This window comes from Engraulis encrasicolus, unplaced genomic scaffold (assembly GCF_034702125.1).
Source record: "Engraulis encrasicolus isolate BLACKSEA-1 unplaced genomic scaffold, IST_EnEncr_1.0 scaffold_61_np1212, whole genome shotgun sequence".
NCBI classification, from domain to species: domain Eukaryota; kingdom Metazoa; phylum Chordata; class Actinopteri; order Clupeiformes; family Engraulidae; genus Engraulis; species Engraulis encrasicolus.
The window spans coordinates 152,627-172,520 of record NW_026945939.1 but is presented as its reverse complement, the minus strand read 5'-3'; the positions used below and the strand labels follow the sequence as shown (position 1 = coordinate 172,520).

The 19,894-nt window shown below is 43.4% G+C and overlaps 1 protein-coding gene across 1 annotated transcript in view; it reads right to left on the bottom strand.

Moving 5' to 3' along the window:
- Positions 1-19,894, bottom strand: part of LOC134444598 (NACHT, LRR and PYD domains-containing protein 3-like) — a 71,101-nt gene that overhangs the window by 28,712 nt on the left and 22,495 nt on the right. Inside the window, exons 2-4 of the mRNA XM_063193857.1 lie at positions 9,646-9,744; positions 9,475-9,550; positions 4,947-6,479 (exon numbers count right to left, since the gene is read on the bottom strand). Of these exons, the coding sequence (XP_063049927.1) occupies positions 4,947-6,479; positions 9,475-9,550; positions 9,646-9,744 (1,708 nt within the window). The remainder of the gene's footprint in view (positions 1-4,946; positions 6,480-9,474; positions 9,551-9,645; positions 9,745-19,894) is intronic.

Sequence of the window (19,894 nt, the reverse complement as noted above, 5' to 3'; positions counted from 1 at the left end):
ATATTTTAACTTCCACTATGGCCTTGGTTACCTGTAAGTGGATATTTTATGAACTGATTTGCCTTTTTCTTTTATCTGTTTTTGAAACCAAACTGTCCAATACAATAGAAATGCACTTTTTAAAAAAAGGTCAATCAAGTCAAATTGACATCGGTTGCACTCACTCACCATGAGATCAACTATTTACTAGTAGTTGTTTTTAAAAGCATGCAGATTTCCTGCATTTGTCTGTTTCACTCAGGGTTTTTTTTTCATTTCATTATTTGTAAATTTCCACTTCATGCTCTTATTCCTTAACTCATTGGCTGCCAGCCATTTTCATAAAAGGGTAACCCAGAGTGCCAGAGATTTTTCAGCATTTTGGGTGTTTTTTGGAGGCTCACAGAAAATTGAGTTCTGTGTCTATGTCAACACCATACCTATCAAAACACAGATTAGACGCTCATCTGTCATCAGAAAAAAACGGTGTCTCTCTACCCCTTTCCGTTCTTTCATAATCATCTGTTGAAAATAAGTGGAATTCGCCAAAATGCTGCTTTCTAGCCAAAAAGCTGAGAAAACGCCATTTGAAGTTGACCTATAATTGCAAGTGTTTTTGCTCATAATGACACCGTCCTAACAACTCCAAACCTATCAGATGCTATTACAGAGTCTCCTGTCATCTGTAGCCAGAACAAAAGATCGTTTGTATGGTCTTTTCAACCTAATACTGTACTGAAATATAACGGGATGGGCTTGAAAACAATAGTGTTTTGGTTTGTTGCTGGCGCGCACAATGGATCATGACAGCAGGTGCATGTAACTCATGTGAAATACTAAACTCAGAAATACTGTCTCATAGTCCCTCTGTTTAGCATGTAGTCCTCTCGTTGGGGATCAAATCACAGCTGATTTGTTTCCTCCTGTACCGTGTGAACTGGGAGACAGGCAGGCAGGCAGCACAACTTAACTTACTGCTGCTTCTTTGGCAGAGCGGACAATTTGCAGATTGATGATTACTGTCATCATGTTTCTGCTATCTTGTCATATATTGTTCAATGAATTTTCTTTTGATAAAGTACTGATCACATATCCAACATTTCACAATCCGATTGGAGTGGGGAAGGCTAGCTGGTCTGAGGCTAAGTGCAATGCTTTCTCATGTGAGCTGAATGTGTCTGACCAGACACAAAGGCTAGCCTACTCTGTTCCAAGAATCTGCAACCCCCCTGTCTTTTTGATGATACAGTAAGCTGATCATACTATACAGATCCATAACTGCAACTGTAGAATGAGTAAAAATAGTTGACTTACCAAGGCTCCTTTATTTAGGCTTAGTTGTAAATTGTTAGCGATTTCGTGCTAGCTAGCTAGCGTAGCAAACAATAGCCAAACATTCCCAACTGAGGTGACCACTAGTCCCGTGCATTTTCCTGTTAGATGATCTTTTGTACGCATCATCCTGATGTTGTGTAGGCTGATCACATTATCCAAAATGAAACAGTTGCCACACAGATCATCTCTGGTTGAACATGGTGTATTTTGGGCAAGCTAGTTACAATGCCTACTAGCTAGATGGCAACAGGGGGGTGTATTTTGGTCATGAGAGGAAGTTTTTTTTTTGTCAGGCTCTACTAAAATCAGTAGAATACCTGTGTTAAAATCAGAGGGCAAGAAAGTAGACTACTGTCACAGGTGCATACTTTCAAAAATGATTTTGCTACTTTTGCAACTTTTGAGATTATAATAGTAAAAAGGGATGTTTTTGTCTTGACATTTCCTCTTGATGTGAGCTAATGCCCTGCCCTGACTGTTCCTAAGGACACTTCTGCCACCTACAGGAACAGTTAGAACATGACTAGAGGCGTGAAATTAATACACAACATAGGTTAGACCGTCCTCAAGGCGTGGCTGTAAAAAAACGCAATTATCGGCAAGCGACGTCGAAGGCAGGGGGCGTCACTATTCGAAATGACGTCATTCGACGGCTAAGGCAGCCAATGAGTTAATATCCACTTTAGGGAGCTAAAACTTTTAATGTGTAAACAAAAGGTCCAAATGGTTTACAGAAATATCCATTTACAGGTAAATGGAGTCTATGTGTTCGTCAGAGCTTAAAACAGTGCACCAATTATGTATTCACTGACTGATAGAATAGAATAGAATAGAATATCTTTTAATGGTCATTGTCATGAGTACAATACAATTGAGCATTCCTTATTGAAGCAATAAATAGGATTGTACAGGTAGCTGTTAATACCTGCTGGGCATTGCTGCCTGTCGCACCTCCTCCGGTGCCCATGGGTCAGCGAGGGAAAATAACACTTGTGACACAAACATCTTTATTGTATCAATTAATAGGCAAACATAGGGAACACACATTCATAATGCATTCACAGGAGGTGCCTTCCTCAACCACCTTTGCAGGTAACCGTAGCCCTACGCCAGAAGCAGATGTCATCAGGTGGTGTCCAGCCTTCTCTGCGGTGTTTCGGCCCTGAACCACAACACCGCCAACTCCAGCTAGTGGGCCAACAGTGAGTGGCCAGGCTCACTGCCCATCTGCCTCTGGCGTACAGCTCACACCAACAATACATACGTTTCATACATTTGATAAGCATAAAATAATAATAATAATAAATAAAGGGAAAATAAGGCAGCTGTGCTCGGGTGCGTTGGTTGCTGGGGCGGCAACAGTGCTGAGTGAAAGGTGCCGAATGCGCTGAATGCTTACTGACGAGTTGTTTGTGAGGCAGTTGAGCTGTTTGGTGTTCGTTGGCTGCTGGCTGTAACCCCCTTCCAATGCAGCTGTGCTCGGGTGCGTTGGTTGCTGGGGTGGCAACAGTGTTGAGTGAAGTGCGAATGTGCAAGCCGGTTGGGAGATAGGCTTGCTGTTCCCTGCAGCTGATGTCTGGGGGTCAGGTGTTCTTCCCCCAGTTTCTGTCCTTCCTCCGCAGCCAGAGCCAAAAGCTCCCTTTCTCCGCCTCCTCTGCCAGTTCCTTTGTTGCCTTCTTAAGCTTCCTTCCGGTGACTCCCACGTCCTTTAGGAGGCGTAGAGTCGACAACCCCATAAAGCCTCTGCATCCAACCTCCACTAGGTAGATGGTAGTCTTCCAACCCGCCTCTCGGCACTCAGCAGCCAGCTCAGAGTACTTGGCCTTTTTCCGCTCGAAGGCAGCCTCGATTCCTTCCTCACTTGGCACGGTGAGTTCAATGAGGGCCACCGCTCTTGCCTTTGTGGACCACGCCACTATGTCTGGGCGGAGAGATGTGGTGGTAATCTCTGTGGGAAACAGAAGCTTCCTGTCCAAGTCGACCTTCATGCTCCAATCCTGGCCGGGACTGAAGGGCCTTGATGTTTCTCTTTGCCTGATGCTTCTGATCCCTCCTTCCGGGACAAAGGTGGTGGGGTCCTCTGTCTGCGATGGTATTCTGCTATCCTGTCTGCGCTCCTCCAGTACTTCGGCTAGCTTTCTCAAGACTTGGTCGTGGCGCCATCTGTAGCGGCCTTGTGATAGCGCGATTTTGCAGCCTGACAAGATATGCTGGAGGCTTGCATTGGGAGCATTGCAGAGTGCGCAACATTCCTCATTTCCAAACCACTGGTGAAGGTTCCGAGGACAGGGGAGCGTGTCATAGGTTGAGCGTATAAGGAAGCTGAGTCTTGCCTGTGGGATCTTCCACACGTCTGACCAACTGATGTTCCTGTTTGAGATTCCCTCCCAGGTTGTCCAGCTTCCCTGCCATCCCTGAGACACAGCCTTGATCTTGTAGCAGTCTTCCTCCATCCTCGTCACCTCCGCCACTACCATTTCCTTCCTTTCCTTGCGGTGGGCCTTGGGCCAGAATCTTGGTGCATCTCCCCATCCTAGGCATGCTCTACCTACCTGCACTCTGCCCATGATTTCCTTGTGCTGCAGCTGGCCTACAGCTTGGTCGACCTCGGTCTGGGCGTTCCACTCGCGACCAGTCAGGACCCTGGCGTTAGCCTTCCTGACTGTCTCGTCTGTGGACTCCTGAAGCTCAAGGACCAACCCGGCTTTCTCTTGCATGTAGCCCAACTGTAGTGACTTCAGTGGTAGTTGCAGTGTATTTCTTACGAAGAGGCCAGCTTCAGATAGGCAATGTGGCAACCCCAACCACTTTTGTATGAATGAGTTGGCTTTCCCATCCATCTTAGTCATGGTTGATGAGGGGATCTCGCTCATTTTCAGGGGTCACATTACCCTCTGGTAGAGTGTAAACTGTTAGCACCAAACCTTGTACTTCCCAAGGAGTTGGCTTTGGTTGATCCTTGCCAGGCCGTCACATAGCTGTTTCATGACGGTTTTCCCCATCTGTTTATCAGATAGTTCTGCGGTGTACTGCCTCCCCAGGCTTCTGATGGGTTGCTCGGCAAGAAGTGGTATCTTTTCCCCTCCGACAAGAAAGGTGGTGCAGTCATTCCTGACTCCTTTCCTAAGTGACAGGCTGCGAGACTTAGAGGACTTGATCTTCATTCGGGCCCATGACATCAGCTCGTTCATCCTCTTCAGCAGTCTTGCTGTACATGCTGCTGTTTGCAGGAGGGAGGTGACGTCGTCCATGTAGCTCCTTAGTGGGGGAAGCCTCTGACCGTTTGGCAGTTTGATCCCTCCGACCATTTGTCTTGCACCGATGAGAATGATCTCAAATGCTGCTACAAATAGTATCGGAGAAATCGCACATCCCATTGTGATTCCGACTTCAAGCCATTGCCACCCAGTAGTGAAGTCTTGTATGGAGAAGCACATCTGCAGGTTGTTGAAATACTCTGCTACCAGGGTCTTGACACAGGTGGGCATGTGAAAGAAGTCCATGGCGTAGTTGATCAGTTGGTGCGGGACTGATCCATACGCGTTGGCAAGGTCAAGCCAGATGACGTGCAGGTCAGTCTTCTCCCTCTTTGCCTTCTGAATCTGGTCCCAGATCATTGTGGAATGCTCTACGCATCCAGGGAATCCAGACACCCCTGCTTTCTGACAGTTGGTATCAATATAGCCATTCTCAAGCAGGTAGCGGGTCATTCTTCTGGCTAGAACTGAAAAGAAGATTTTCCCTTCCACGTTTAGTAGGGCGATGCTACGGAACTGGCTGATGTCCTTGGAGTTCATTTCCTTGGGGATGAAGACTGCTACCGCTCTTTGCCACTCAGATGGAATGATTTTCTTCTTCCAGGCAGTTCTCATTAGGTACCATAGCAGCTCTAGTACCTTGGGGCAGTTCTTATAGAGCTTGTAGGGGACTCCATTGGGGCCTGGTGCCAAAGAGGACCTCGCCTTCTCCACGACTTGCCTGACCTTGCTGAGCTTGAGAGGCATGATATTAAACTCAGCTGTTGGCTGTGCAGGCTGGGGTACATATCCTGGTGCTCCAAGTGGGACGCTCCTTTGCGGATCGCTGTACTGTTCCCTGACGTGCTGCTCCAACTGCTCCCTGGTGGTTTCAAGCTTGCCAGTCTTCTTCTCTTCCAGCAGCTGTCTGGCATGCTTGAAGGGATCCTTGAAGAAACTGGCTCGCTCTTTTTCCTTCCGCCTGTTGCGCTTCCGAATACGTTCGGCTCTGCGAAGTCCGGCTAGTCTTTTCCTGACCTCCTCCCACAAGGCTTTGAGCCCCTCTTTCTCCGCTTGGGTTGCCTTTCTCCAGTTCTTGCGGAGTTGCCGCCGCTTTTGCACGAGTTGGAGGATTTCCTTCTCTCTCCTCCCCTTCTCTCTTAGGGTGGTCCTCTGTCTCGGGACAACCTCGCCGAACCTGTCCTTGCAAGTCTGATATATGAAGTCCCCAATCAGATTAAGCTTAGTCTCCACCCCTCCATGCAGTGATCCCTCTAGGGTCTTGATCAGGTCTGCATCCAGTGCTCGCCATGCCTCTGCTTCACTTGACTTTGGCCACTTAATCTTATTTCTTCTTGCTGGTTTCCTGGACTCTGCGTTTGGCTCTGTTCGGTGTGAGGTGGTGAGGACTGGGTCTTCATGCTCACGTGAGGGCACGTTCTCCACCAGTGGGACTTCTTCCTCTGACACTCTCATGCCTCCAGCAATGTTGGGTCCGTTGGCACTGTGGTTTTTGTCCTGGCTTTTGGTCCCTCTTGTCTCACCTGCTGTCGCAGTGCAAGGTTGCTGTTGGCCCTTTTGGCCACACTTCGCTCTCCCCTGGTGGATCCGGACGCCTCTGAACGTGGTCACTTTCTCCCATCCACATTCACACCTTCGGAGGATCTTCTCCTCGTTTCCTGGAGTATTCTCGAAATCCGTTTCCGTTGCCGTCGTCACCGTGTGGTCCGTCCTGTTGGACCCATCTTCCATCCCACCTCTCGGAGGGCCCCCGGGCTGTTGCTTCTTATGATTCTTCGTAGTTGGGGTTGGGCTTCCCTCTAATGAGGGAGCTGTGGGTTGGGTAACTAGCCGCCCACGCCCGGTGCGGTCTTTCCCTGCTGTCATCCAGTCTCTCCTGGATGTCCTCCAGTCTTCCCTGGACTCCAACTGCCCTATTCACAGTAGTCACTGGGTTTGCCAGAACTTCAGGATTGTACAGGTAGCTGTTAATACCTGCTGGGCATTGCTGCCTGTCGCACCTCCTCCGGTGCCCATGGGTCAGCGAGAGAAAATAAGACTTGTGACACAAACATCTTTATTGTATAAATTACTAGACAAACATAGGGAATACACATTCACATTCATCATGCATGCACAGGAGGTGCCTTCCTCAACCACCTTCGCAGGTAGCTGTAGCCCTACGCCAGAAGCAGATGTCGTCAGGTGGTGTCCAGCCTTCTCTGCGGTGTTTCGGCCCTGAACCACAACACCGCCAACTCCAGCTAGTGGGCCAACAGTGAGTGGCCAGGCTCACTGCCCATCTGCCTCTGGCGTACAGCTCACACCAACAATACATACGTTTCATACATTTGATAAGCATAAAAAAAGAAAATAAGGCAGCTGTGTCGGGTGCGTTGGTTGCTGGGGCGGCAACAGTGCTGAGTGAAAGGTGCCGAATGCGCTGAATGCTTACTGACGAGTTGTTTGTGAGGCAGTTGAGCTGTTTGGTGTTCGTTGGCTGCTGGCTGTAACCCCCTTCCAATGCAGCTGTGCTCGGGTGCGTTGGTTGCTGGGGTGACAACAGTGTTGAGTGAAGTGCAGAATGCGCAAGCCGGTTGGGAGATAGGCTTGCTGTTCCCTGCAGCTGCTGTCTGGGGGTTAGGTGTTCTTCCCCCAGTTTCTGTCCTTCCTCCGCAGCCAGAGCCAAAAGCTCCCTTTCTCCGCCTCCTCTGCCAGTTCCTTTGTTGCCTTCTTAAGCCTTCTTCCGGTGACTCCCACGTCCTTTAGGAGGCGTATAGTCGACAACCCCATAAAGCCTCTGCATCCAACCTCCACTAGGTCTTCCAACCCGCCTCTCGGCACTCAGCAGCCAGCTCAGAGTACTTGGCCTTTTTCCGCTTGAAGGCAGCCTCGATTCCTTCCTCACTTGGCACGGTGAGTTCAATGAGGGCCACCGCTCTTGCCTTTGTGGACCACGCCACTATGTCTGGGCGGAGAGATGTGGTGGTAATCTCTGTGGGAAACAGAAGCTTCCTGTCCAAGTCGACCTTCATGCTCCAATCCTGGCCGGGACTGAAGGGCCTTGATGTTTCTCTTTGCCTGATGCTTCTGATCCCTCCTTCCTCGACAAAAATGGTGGGGTCCTCTGTCGATGATGGTATTCTGCTATCCTGTCTGCACTCCTCCAGTACTTCAGCTAGCTTTCTCAGGACTTGGTCGTGGTGCCATCTGTAGCGGCCTTGTAATAGCACAATTTTGCAGCCTGACAAGATATGCTGGAGGCTTGCATTGGGAGCATTGCCGAGTGCGCAACATTCCTCATTTCCAAACCACTGGTGGAGGTTCCGAGGACAGGGGAGCGTGTCATAGGTTGAGCATATAAGGAAGCTGAGTCTTGCCTGTGGGATCTTCCACACGTCTGACTATATACTAAATACTATATACTACTACTACTATATAATACAGTTTTTCTCGATTGGTTTGGCTAATTTCTCGAAACTGAGATGACATTCTCAAAACAACACGGACAAATCCCCAAACCAACTTGCAATTTCCCAAAACAGAATGGTATTTCTCATTGCTTTCATCAAATATCAAATGCTTTGTACATGTCTCAAATGTTTAGTACATCTCTGCAGATGGCTATGTACAAGTACCCTACAGTTGACACATTGAGCATACATTTAGCACATTTTCCAAATAAACTGATCTTGCTTATCTAAACGAATTAGACAATTCTCTGTGTAATGGCTGCCCTCTCCAAAACATGTCAGCATGATTTCATTGTGTAAGTCATCCTATGCAAAGTAGACTACACAATTGTCAAAACAGTCGAGGATATAATATTTTAAGAATTTCATTAAACAGTAAATTCACAACAGTGTTCAACAGGCCAGATGTAACATTACTAGTTTGTTGAAAATAATTTTACAACCGTGTATGCTACAGTTTCCTCTGTTATTTGGCTAATTTCTTGACATTTTTCCAAACGACATTCTGTTTTGAACAATTGCTAGTTGTTTTGGGACTTGTCCATGTTATTTTGAGAATGTTATCTCTGTTTTGAGAAATGAGCCAAACCTACGAGAAACCTGTAATATATGGGCATTACTTTCTGTATATGAATTTACAGAAAAGAAAGTTACAAATAAATGTCTGTGGTAAATTGTTTGTGTTGTCAAACTTCAATGGTTTCACTCACTTTTTAATTTTTATACATAGTCAAAATCTGTTAGCTGAACGTAGAGAAAACATCTAACCATTTTGACTTATAGTGCTTACACAATGGCAAAGCAACAATGTATTTTGGGGGTACTGATGATATATGTGGGGAAGGAATTTAGTTTTGACACACGGGTTAAGTGTTTTTGGAGTGATATGAGGAAGTGATGAGGATCCATGTAGTTATGCTGAACCATCCAGTTTAGTTTTGACAGAAGGACTAAATGAATGCAAATGAGTCAAAGCAATTGAGAAGGATCTATGCCATTTTTATGGTACTGACTATTTATGTGGGAGAAAGGTTAGTGCTGATGCAAGAATGAGCTGTTTTGGGAGGTATATGACATTTTGTTAGTTATCTGAACTGTTGTGCAGAAGTGTAAGAATGTTTGGCCAAATGACCCAATGGTTATAGGAATGTCATCTCAGTTTCAAGAAATTAGCCAAACCAATCGAGAAAAACTGTAAATACCATTCATTAAAAATTAAAAAAGTAAGAAGAGTATATATTAAATTACGCTTTGGTTGCATTACTTAATGCCGTTATGGCCGCTGGGGAATAGATGTTTTTCAGTGTATTTGATAAATATGTTTCACTCAACCAATCAACCAATCAATCAATCAGTCAGTCAGTCAATATTAATAATTCAAAACAGATGGATTTACTGAACAGAGACTCTACTGTGGAAGTTTTGAGTCAGATGGAAACTGAATCACTTACCTCAAAAATATGAAGTAGATCTGGGTGCTTATCCTGACTGCTGATGGTGTCTGGTTCATGTCCTATCTGTTGTTCCCTGATGATAAAGACAAAAGGCACAACTTCTATTCTCAGAATAATGTTGTTTCTGCTGTGAGGTAAAATTGCATTTCAATATCTGCCCATGCCTACCTTTCCCCTTCTGCCATGTCAGGGGGCTCATCTTTTGACCAGTCTGTCCTCATAGATTGAGCTCTGGACACACCAGACACTTTTTCTTTTCTAGAGTGCCTGGTACAGAGAAAGTTAATGCAGAGAGACAACACACCCTTTGTAACCTGAGGGTGTGTTGGAGGTCTGGGTTCAATGTGTTTTTATGACTACGCCAATGGTGGCTTTGCACGACCAGATCTAGTTGTACAGAAAGGTTCTCACAAGTTTTCGACCAGAGGGTTTCCCGCACAGGTAAGTAAGTAAGAGCAGAGACGTGAATTCAGGTGAAAAGGCCTCTGCAGTCGCCTTCAACTGCTAAAGGTATATCCCCGACAACGTGATGCTTCCAATCCTTGTTCATTCCTACCACTCCCATCCACCTTCTTATAAACTTATATGTTAAAAATATATATATATAAGAAATATATTTAATATCTATAAAAAGATCAATCACGTGCTTAAAACCAAACGACTATTGTGAAAGCGAAGTTAACAAAATATGGGGCAAATGGTAACACTTCATTTTAATAGTTCACTATTACAGCAGATCTACCACATTAGGTACAGTGTAATAACCAGTGTAACACTATTTAATACCATGTAATACCAGTGTAACACCATGACCCAATTTTGTACTTACATCATGTATTTGTGTGTAACTGGTATTACATGGTATTAAATATTGTTACATTGGTTATTGCACTGTACCTAATGTGGTAGATCCACTTAATGGTGCACACATGCACACACACCAAATCTGGGAAAAATCCATCCACCTGGTCAGAAGTTATGGGCAAACAAAAAATCGGCCATCTTGAAAGTGTTGACCTCCAAACTCAAATTAGTTCATGAACCTACCATAGAGCATTCACACACCAAATCCAACCATTTGTTCAAAAGTTATTGTGTTAACACGAAAGACCTAACGTGGTGGCGGCGGCGGCGGACGCGGTCCACTCTCCGCGTTTCGGGGATATAATAATGGTCATTAATTATTGAAAAACAAACATCGAACAGAATGAGTGTTATTTAGCTGAGTGTTATTTATTCAACAAAACTTAAAGTAAATCAAGCAATGAATTAAAAATTATTTTCATTTAAATTAAAGGACAATAGGGCAACAACTGGGCTAACACACAAAAGGCCTAACTTCGTCAAATGGTGACTTTGGCGGTGCAAAAACTTTTTTGAAATTAAGCTAAAAGGGCGCATTCTGAGACTATCTGAGAGGGAATTTTTTAAGTCACCCTAAAAGTAAAAAAGGTAGTGCACTTCAAAATGACTGACGAAATATCCCCCTATGAAATGCACACCACTAGTGACCACCTGCTAATAAGACTTATTAGCAGGTGGTCACTAGTGGTGTGCATTGCACTGCCCTCACGATTCGATTCGATTACGATTCGGGAGGTAGCAATTCGATTCGATTCAATCCAATTCAATTCTACAATGCATTGCAATGCATTACATTTCTACTGAAAGCAAAGCAAATGTTTCATCAGTCATGATGAGGCAATACAAGTAGTCAGATACTGAGCAACAATTTATTGGCTGTTTTCTGTATCAGTCTGTATCAGTCTTGCAATGCTTTGAAGTGCTTTTATTTAATTTAACATTCATTTGCTCCCGAAATATCCACGGAAGTAATTGAAACTTAAAAAAATTGCTGCATCGATTCTGGAACTTGCCGCATTGAATTGGATCGTCCATGCCCCGCATTGCATTGCATCGCATCGCCGAATCGATTATTGTTGACACCACTAGTGGTCACCCTACAGCACACTACACCACACCACACGACGCACACAGTCATTTACACCCCCACATCTCGGATTGATTTCTCTGAAGAGGAACTACATGTTACCCCACACACACACACACACACACACACACACACCATCCCTATGGCACAAGCTCCACCACTACCTTGCACTACCTTAGACTCCTTACTGCATTGAGCGTTGCCTAACAGAACTGTACTACAAAGGTCACTTTACCCACTATACCCTAACTCCTTAGCCTAGCGCAGCCAGACCCGTACAGCAAAAAGCTGTACCAGGGTCTAGGAGAGCTGGGCAGCAGTGTGGGCGGGATAAACGGTTGCTTCAGCACTCAACGTCACGCAATTGGATGGCAAACAACCAATCCCCACACACTTCTGTGTAACGTCACAGCTGTCTCGTACACGCGACACGCCCCTTTGTAGTTGAAGCGGCAATTTCGAGCCGTCGTAGCAGTGAATTCGTGTGATGACCACAGCCACAAACAAGTTTCCTAATAAATCGTGTTTTCACTTATACAGTTCAAAAATGCATCGTTTTCAACCACATGGCCCTCCTTGATCAATCAGCGAAATGTCGAGCAATTTGGGGCTTGTTAAATGGTTATATTTATGATTGTTGTCAACATGGCATGTTCGGTGTTAGCTAGCTAGCTGTATACCCATAACTAATACATGGCTAGCCGCTAGGTCGGTAGACCAGGTGTCATTCCCATCTATTTAGTAAGCGACTTACAGACTTTCAAAGCTCCCAAATGTCTCGTTTTTATTGACATGGATCTTATTAGAATTTGGGGCAGGAATATAATACAAGGCTGGATACCTAGCTCTGCTATTGACGACAGGTTAGCTAGCCACTAGCGAGTGCCTCTTTGTAGGTGAAGCAGCAACTTCCAGCCGTCGTAGCAGTGAATTCGTGTGATGACCACAGCCACAAACAAGTTTCCTAATAAATCGTGTTTTCACTTATACAGTTAAAAAATGCCTCGTTTTCAACCACATGACCCTCCTTGATCAATCAGCAAAATGTCGAGCAATTTGGGGCTTGTTAAATGGTTATATTTATGATTGTTGTCAACATGGCATGTTCGGCGTTAGCTAGCCAGCTACCCATAACTTTCCCGGATTGTCGCTCCCAACGCAGGACGCTCCCCGGTCAGCTCGCTCCCACTAGCCAGACTATCGATCCCACCGCCATATAACGGAGCTAGTTATCTTTTTGATGTTAGTTTTTTGTTTCTAACCCTAGTTTTTTTTCTAAGACTAACCCTAACCTGGATACCTAGGTCTGTGTTGTTGACGACAGGTTAGCTAGCCACTAGCTTGGTAGACTCGGTGTCATTCCCATCTATTTAGTAAGCTACTCAAAGACTTCCAAAGCTCCCAAATGTCTCGTTTTTAATGGCATGTGTCTTGTTAGAAATTGGGGCAGCAATTTCATTCTACACGAGTGACTATCTGGTTCTGTAAAATGCTCAACTTAGCTTACCGAGCTAGTTTAAAACATCGAATGATCAAATGGTAATGTGTTGAGATCTATTTGTGCCCCATAAGTTCATGGTGTATTATTACATCAATCCATGTCAGCCACAAAATGTATTATCATCCAGGCTTTTTAAATTAAGTAAACACTTTCGTGCTGTACGTAGCACGGACGGACACCATGCTTCTTCTTAGAAAGTTTCCTGTTTACTAGGTAGCCCGGCCCCCCTCGCGATTTGATTGGCCCTGTCATCGGATAACTTTCAGCCTCGCAAAACGACCGGGGTCCGCTAGACTGCCCCCGGGAGCAAATTCAATTTGCGGTCGCTAGGGGCGTCTAGATTTCTAGGCTACTAACTCCTCATACCCTGAGAGAGCCGCTCTGTAGCACCTTGGACTTCTGAACTGCACTGAGACTCTGTATATGGGACCAGGGCCGTCATTAGGTCTTTACCCCCCCCCCCCCACCCCCCCCACCCCCCCTACATTAGTATTAGCACCCCCTTTAACGATTTTGCAAATGTAATTACTTACACGGATGAAATCTTCAGACCCAAAGTACCAATTTTCACTCACAATACCCGTGTAATAAATCCATTTGACATTGTCTTGAAATTATAGTTGAGCTTTAATATTTGTCTTAAAGGGACACTGTGTGAGATTTTTTGTTGTTTATTTCCAGAATTCATGCTGCCCATTCACTAATGTTACCTTTTTCATGAATACTTACCACCACCATCAAATTCTAAGTATTCTCTACTTGGACCATACTATAAAATATTTGTTTATTACTTAGTTAACTTTCATGTAAAGATCAAATTTGGCAATAGGCAGCCCAGTTTCAAAGAGCAGCATAGTTGCAGTACCTTTTTTTTTTTTTTTTTACATTTTTGACCATTTCCTGCACAGTGTCCCTTTAACAGTTTGAAAACGCTCTGGTTGTGTTAGAAGCATGGTTACGTTCATGGTGTTAACATTCAAAATTGACCGCCTACACAAAAAACATTTCCAAGGTGATTTAAATGTTATTCTGCTTTGTTTTAGTGATTTGTAGGCTTTCTTTCACCAATTAATTTTATTAACCCTCTGGAGTCTTTTTTCAAGTATTTGAACTAACTGTAAACATCTATACTAATGTGGCACACACGGTTGTACTCTTAAAAGCCTAACAAAAAGAATACGAGTAAAGAGAATGTAATATAACTGTGTATAACTTTGGGAGATGTAAATGAATAATCCGGTCATTTATAATAATAAGTGATCTTAGGCTCAGCACTGCCGCAAACAAAGTTTCAGCACTTATCCTCCTCGACCTCAGTGCCGCCTTTGACACGATAGACCACAACATACTAATTGACCGCCTTGAATCTTGGGTAGGCTTGTCCGGTCACGTCCTAGAGTGGTTCAAAACATATATTACAGGAAGGCAGTTTTTTGTCACCATCGGAGAATACGTCTCCAACAAGTATGATGTACCTTTTGGAGTTGCTCAGGGTAGTTGCTTGGGCCCTCTCCTCTTCTCTCTCTATATGTTGCCCCTGGGCTCCATCATCAGAGAGCACAATGTTGATTTTCATAGCTATGCCGATGACACTCAACTATATATCTCTGTCGAGCCTAGCCAAACCACTGCCATTCATGCCTTGACTAAATGCATGTCTGCCATCACAGATTGGATGAACAGTAACTTCCTAAAATTAAATGAGGATAAAACTGAAGTATTGCTCATTGGGCCTAAGAAAAAACGTGCAAAACTCCACTCAAGCCTAGGTGACCTAAGCATGCACATTAAAGATAAGGTTACTAGCCTAGGTGTGGTCATAGACTCGGATTTGAGCTTTGAGCCTCACATCAACAAGATAACAAAATCTGCTTTTTTCCATCTTAGAAATGTCAACAAAGTGCGCGGCTTGGCCCCCCGACAAGACGCTGAGAAACTTATTCATGCCTTTGTCACCAGTAGGATAGACTACTGCAATGCTCTCTTCTCTGGTCTCCCAAAAAAATTAATTGACAAATTGCAACTCATTCAAAATTCTGCGGCAAGAATCCTAACAAGAACCAGAATGAGAGAGCACATCTCTCCTGTCTTGGCAGACCTGCACTGGTTACCTGTCTCATACAGAATCGACTTTAAGATTCTGCTCACAGTATTTAAAGCATTAAATGGACTTGCCCCTAGTTATATCTCAGACATGCTCTCTTTTTATGCCCCTGTTCAAGCTCTCAGGTCCACTGATGCCAAGCTGCTAAGGACCCCCACCCCCCCGCAGAAGAAGATCGGCGACGCCGCGTTTGCCTGCTATGCGCCCAAGAGATGGAACGCCCTCCCCATCGAGATCCGATCAGCCACCTCCGTCGACTCCTTCAAGAAGCAGCTGAAGACCCACCTCTTCATCCTTGCCAACTCCTAGCTGCCAAGGCGTCATAGTGTCCCAGCTGCCGCAGCGCCCTTACTACTCGCAACCAGCCCTGGCAGGGGGCTCCCCTAGGTGGCCGCTGGTCTCTGCCTGAGGTTTCTTCCTGACTATAGGGGGTCTTTTTTCTCAGACCTCACTGAGCTTTTTTTTCCCCCTTACAAACTATGAATCAAGCGAAAGGGAGTTTTTCCTCACCCCTGATGCCACTAGGGGCCGCACCTGAGTGCCCAATCTCTGTGTGACTATCTATGTGTGCATGTGCTTGTTTATGTGTGGGTGTGTTTGAGCTAGAGAGAGCGTGGGTGTGTGTATGTTAACTAACTAATGAAAGGATTTTTACTATACTCAGATTTTGCTACATGTTTACTGCAATGTGCAATAATGTGTATAAGGTCTTTGTGTATGTCTTGTATCTCCTATTTAATCTTTCAGACACCTTAATTTCCCTCTGGATTTATAAAAGTACTCTACTCTACTCTACTATGAACTACTGCTTATGCATCCTTAGGTTATTATTTCCACTCCATCTTCCACCCTTAATGCATGCATTTAAATATATTTGAGGCCAGTTCACATGTTGCAATAGCATGTCAATATTTGCCTACCTTTCCCCTTCTGCCATGAAAGGGGGCTCTTCTTTTGACCAGTCACTCCTCATGGATGGAGCTCTGGACACACCAGACCCTGGTCCCTTCCTGGAGAGCCTGCTAGAATAAAGGGTTAAAACAGAGGACAAATACAACATGACTAACCAGGCAGACAGAGCGATAGCAGTTTATTGCGGGCTACGCAGAAAAGCTGCAAGACACGTATACAGTACTGTAGTGGTTGTAATAATTCTTATTATTCATCTTTCTTCCATAATGGAATCTGTATGGCAGTTGTTTTATCAACATTGTCATACTCTTTATATTTAGTGCAGTATTTTAAAGTCTTAATTCAATGAGAAATAACCATTTAAGGATTGTTTCCCCCATCAGAGGCAAGCTTATTAGGAACCATCAAGGAAATACAGGGATATCTTTCTTTTTAATAGTTAAAAATTGTTTGAATTTATACTAGCATTTCAGGGATGATATGATTTGCTGTCCCCTAATGCAATATTCAGTGTTTATCAAACATGTTGTTCATCTAAAAAAAAAAAAAAAAAGGCTATTTGTGCATTTAAAAAATGTGACATTCATGTCGCGCTAAAGGACAGAAATGCAAAACTGAGCCAGAAACAAATGCATCAACATGATTATTGTGCCTATTGTCATAATGTAATGTTGTAGTCAATATGGCCCTATGCTAGGCTTATAAAGTCTTAAAGTCATAGATTATCAACATATGCTAACACTCAATGACAGATAGCCATGTGGTCATTAAGTTTAACCCGCAACAGTGTTAATTTCGTCAGCTTTTTCAAATTTAGTCTTAGTCTTAGTCTAAATGACGAAAATCAATTTTAGTCTTAGTCAATTTTTAGTCATTTTAGTCATTTTAGTCAACACTGTACATAATAGAACTTCTCCACACACTGCTTCTCTTTTTGACATATATCATTGACTGTACAGCATAAACCTTCTCCGCACACTGCTTCTCTTTTTAACATATATCACACTGTACAGAATAAAACGTCTTCACACACTGGTTCTCTTTTTCTTCATTTTATTTTACGCCAGTGCTAATTTCGTCAGGTTTTTAAATTTTAGTCTTAGTCTTAGTCACAATGACGAAAATCAAATTTAGTCTTAGTCATATTTTAGTCATTGCCTTCCCAATTTAGTCTTAGTCTTAGTCTAAATGACGAAAATCAAAAAGGGGCATTGACGAAATATTTTAGTCATAGTCATGGTTGACGAAATTAACACTGACCCGCAGAGCTCATAAGAATCATACTGGAGGGTGACCTTGGCATTTAATTTATTTCAGATGTTACAAGCTAGAATCAAAACAAAAGACAAGTAATAACATCACACACCTCACCCTCTTTCTTTATAGGTATGCTCTGACTGCCGCACCATTGAACACAGCTCTCCACAGCATACTTTATTCATCTATACTTCTCTATACTCTCTCGCTCGTTTTTCCTTGACTGTTACCACTCTATTTGATGGTTTCAAAGCACCATTAATTAAATTTCATATCATTTGACAGTCTCCAAAATCAACAGCAAATAATTCATCAACAATGCATCAATGTAACTTCAAACTCACAGGAAAAGTAGACATCTTGAAAAATATACCAGCGTTGTTTAGAAAAATTATTGAACTTTGATTATTTATTTTAAAAAGTTTTAATATGGAGAACCAGGCTTGTGACAGTGACACCATAGTACAAATGTGACATTTGACTCAAAATGTATACTTATTTATTTATACTTATTTAAAGTCTAGATTTATTACACATTACGTTTTCACAACATAGAAACAAGTTTAACCATTTAAAACATGACCAAAACTGACAGAGTTATAGATGTGTCAAATCCGGTCACTGGTGACCGCTTGGACCTCATTATTATTAACTTAAACGCTCTGAATCCAGCACAAACACATGGACTGAAGTGGGTAAGTGTTCATTTAAAGCAATTTACATGAATAGTCCGCTCCGCGTCGGGGTCTAAAGATTCTCTCTGTCGTGCTGCTATTCCACAGTAGCGACCTTCTCGCCGAACGTTAACCCTTACTTATTATTCATTTTAGTCTTAAGTTAAACTTTCTCATTGTAAGTTCAACTCTTGAAGTCAAAACCAATTAGAAACATATACGTATTCTCAGAATATATGATCTTTCTTCTTCCAGGCACACATATAGTGCAAATACTGTACAATGCCACGCAACAGGGCATGCATTAATTTGGAACCGATTTCATGTCAGACAGGCACTTGATCCTTAGCAACACATAAACATAGGCCTACTGTACATGTAGTGTAGCTCTGAGAGCCTGAGGAATAGGGAAGAGAAGAAAAAACGTCATTTTAACTGACAATGGATAACAGCTGGCTGGCTGCCAAGGGAAACTACAACCCAGAACTCTTCATTATGAATGGTATACTGTCATGTTCTGCTGGCAGCCACATAGAGCATGGCTACAAGTATTATAACAGATGACATGAGACATACCCTTTTCGCTTAAGTTTATTGACATTTATTGAGTTTATTGAAGTCAAATCTGCTCTTCTAGATAGTTATTAATGTATGTTTGTTCCATTGTAAATGTGTACTAAAAATACAACAAAATAATTGCCAGACAGACCACCTTACCTAGAAACTACATATTTGGTTGTAATTTTGTAAAGGTGGCACTTGCGAACCAGACAGACATCAACGGACGAGCTTTGTGACATAGCTGAGGCCTACCAACACAAATGGATGGCATGCTACCTGCTATAAATGTTAACACCCATCAGTCTTTTTGGCTATGGTGTGCCAAAAATATCCATTACGTGTCACTTTAACGTTGGAGAAACACATTATTTATTTCACACAGAAGCGCTGATGTAGCATCATTGTTGTTTTCATGGTTGATATTTGCCCATTTGGCAAGCTGTCCCAACATTTTCTGACATATGACAGGCTACTCAGTGAAAACACTTGACGTTTTAAATCTCCTATAACGTTAGCTTTTGGTTGAATTTGTTTAATACTTACTTGAAATAAAGACTGATTAAATTATGGAAGACTAACCTTTTATGTAGATGTTTTCTTCTTGTTCATCTGCTCTTTGCGCCAGAGGGCTTACTAATCTTATCAGGTGAAGCCAGCTTTGTTGTCTAACAGGGCAGTCAGGTCACGAGTCAGATGTCAGTAAGAGCAGGGCTGGACTGGCAATCTGGCAAACTGGGCAAAATCCCGGTGGGCCGACGCCCCTAGAGGGCCGGTGATGTCGGTTTTTAAAAATAATTGTTATTAATGTTTTTAACCCATTGAGGTCTAAGTGCCCTTGAGAGGGCAATTTGACATGTCTCCAAAAACAAATCTGTAACTCTGTGAGTTGTTGTCATTGAAACACATAAGTTACACCATTAGAAACCTCAGACCTTCCAGATTTCAAATATATATATATTAAATAAATTATATAGCTGGCCCAATTTAAAGAAAGTGAAAAGAAATCTTTGCATATTCTGTACTCTCTGCCTGTAGCAGCCACACCTATAGCTATTCACATGTAAAGTACCGGTGCTTGAGTGGCTATTCAGAGGTGACAACACGCCCCTTTCAGGTAGGGTAAACACAGCAGACGTAGAGTGACAGGGGGGTTGGGGCTATCAGAGCACATGGGGATTGACAGGGGGGTGTGGGCCATTAGAGGTTTTTCACACCTATCTCATTAGTATTCAAATGAGACAGGCAGTGGCAGTGACATAGTCATTCTTTTTTGCATTTTTTTTGAAAACAACAAAACATTTCTAAATGCCTTTTTCACTTTTATGCTGCCAACACATTTGTTTACAAGATTCAAACTTCAAAAGCAGAGGTGTCAATTCCGGGTCCAGAAAGTAAAAACCCTGCCAGAGTTTCCTTCCAACACAGGTGACTCCAGTAAGCAGCTGGTCAACCTGTCT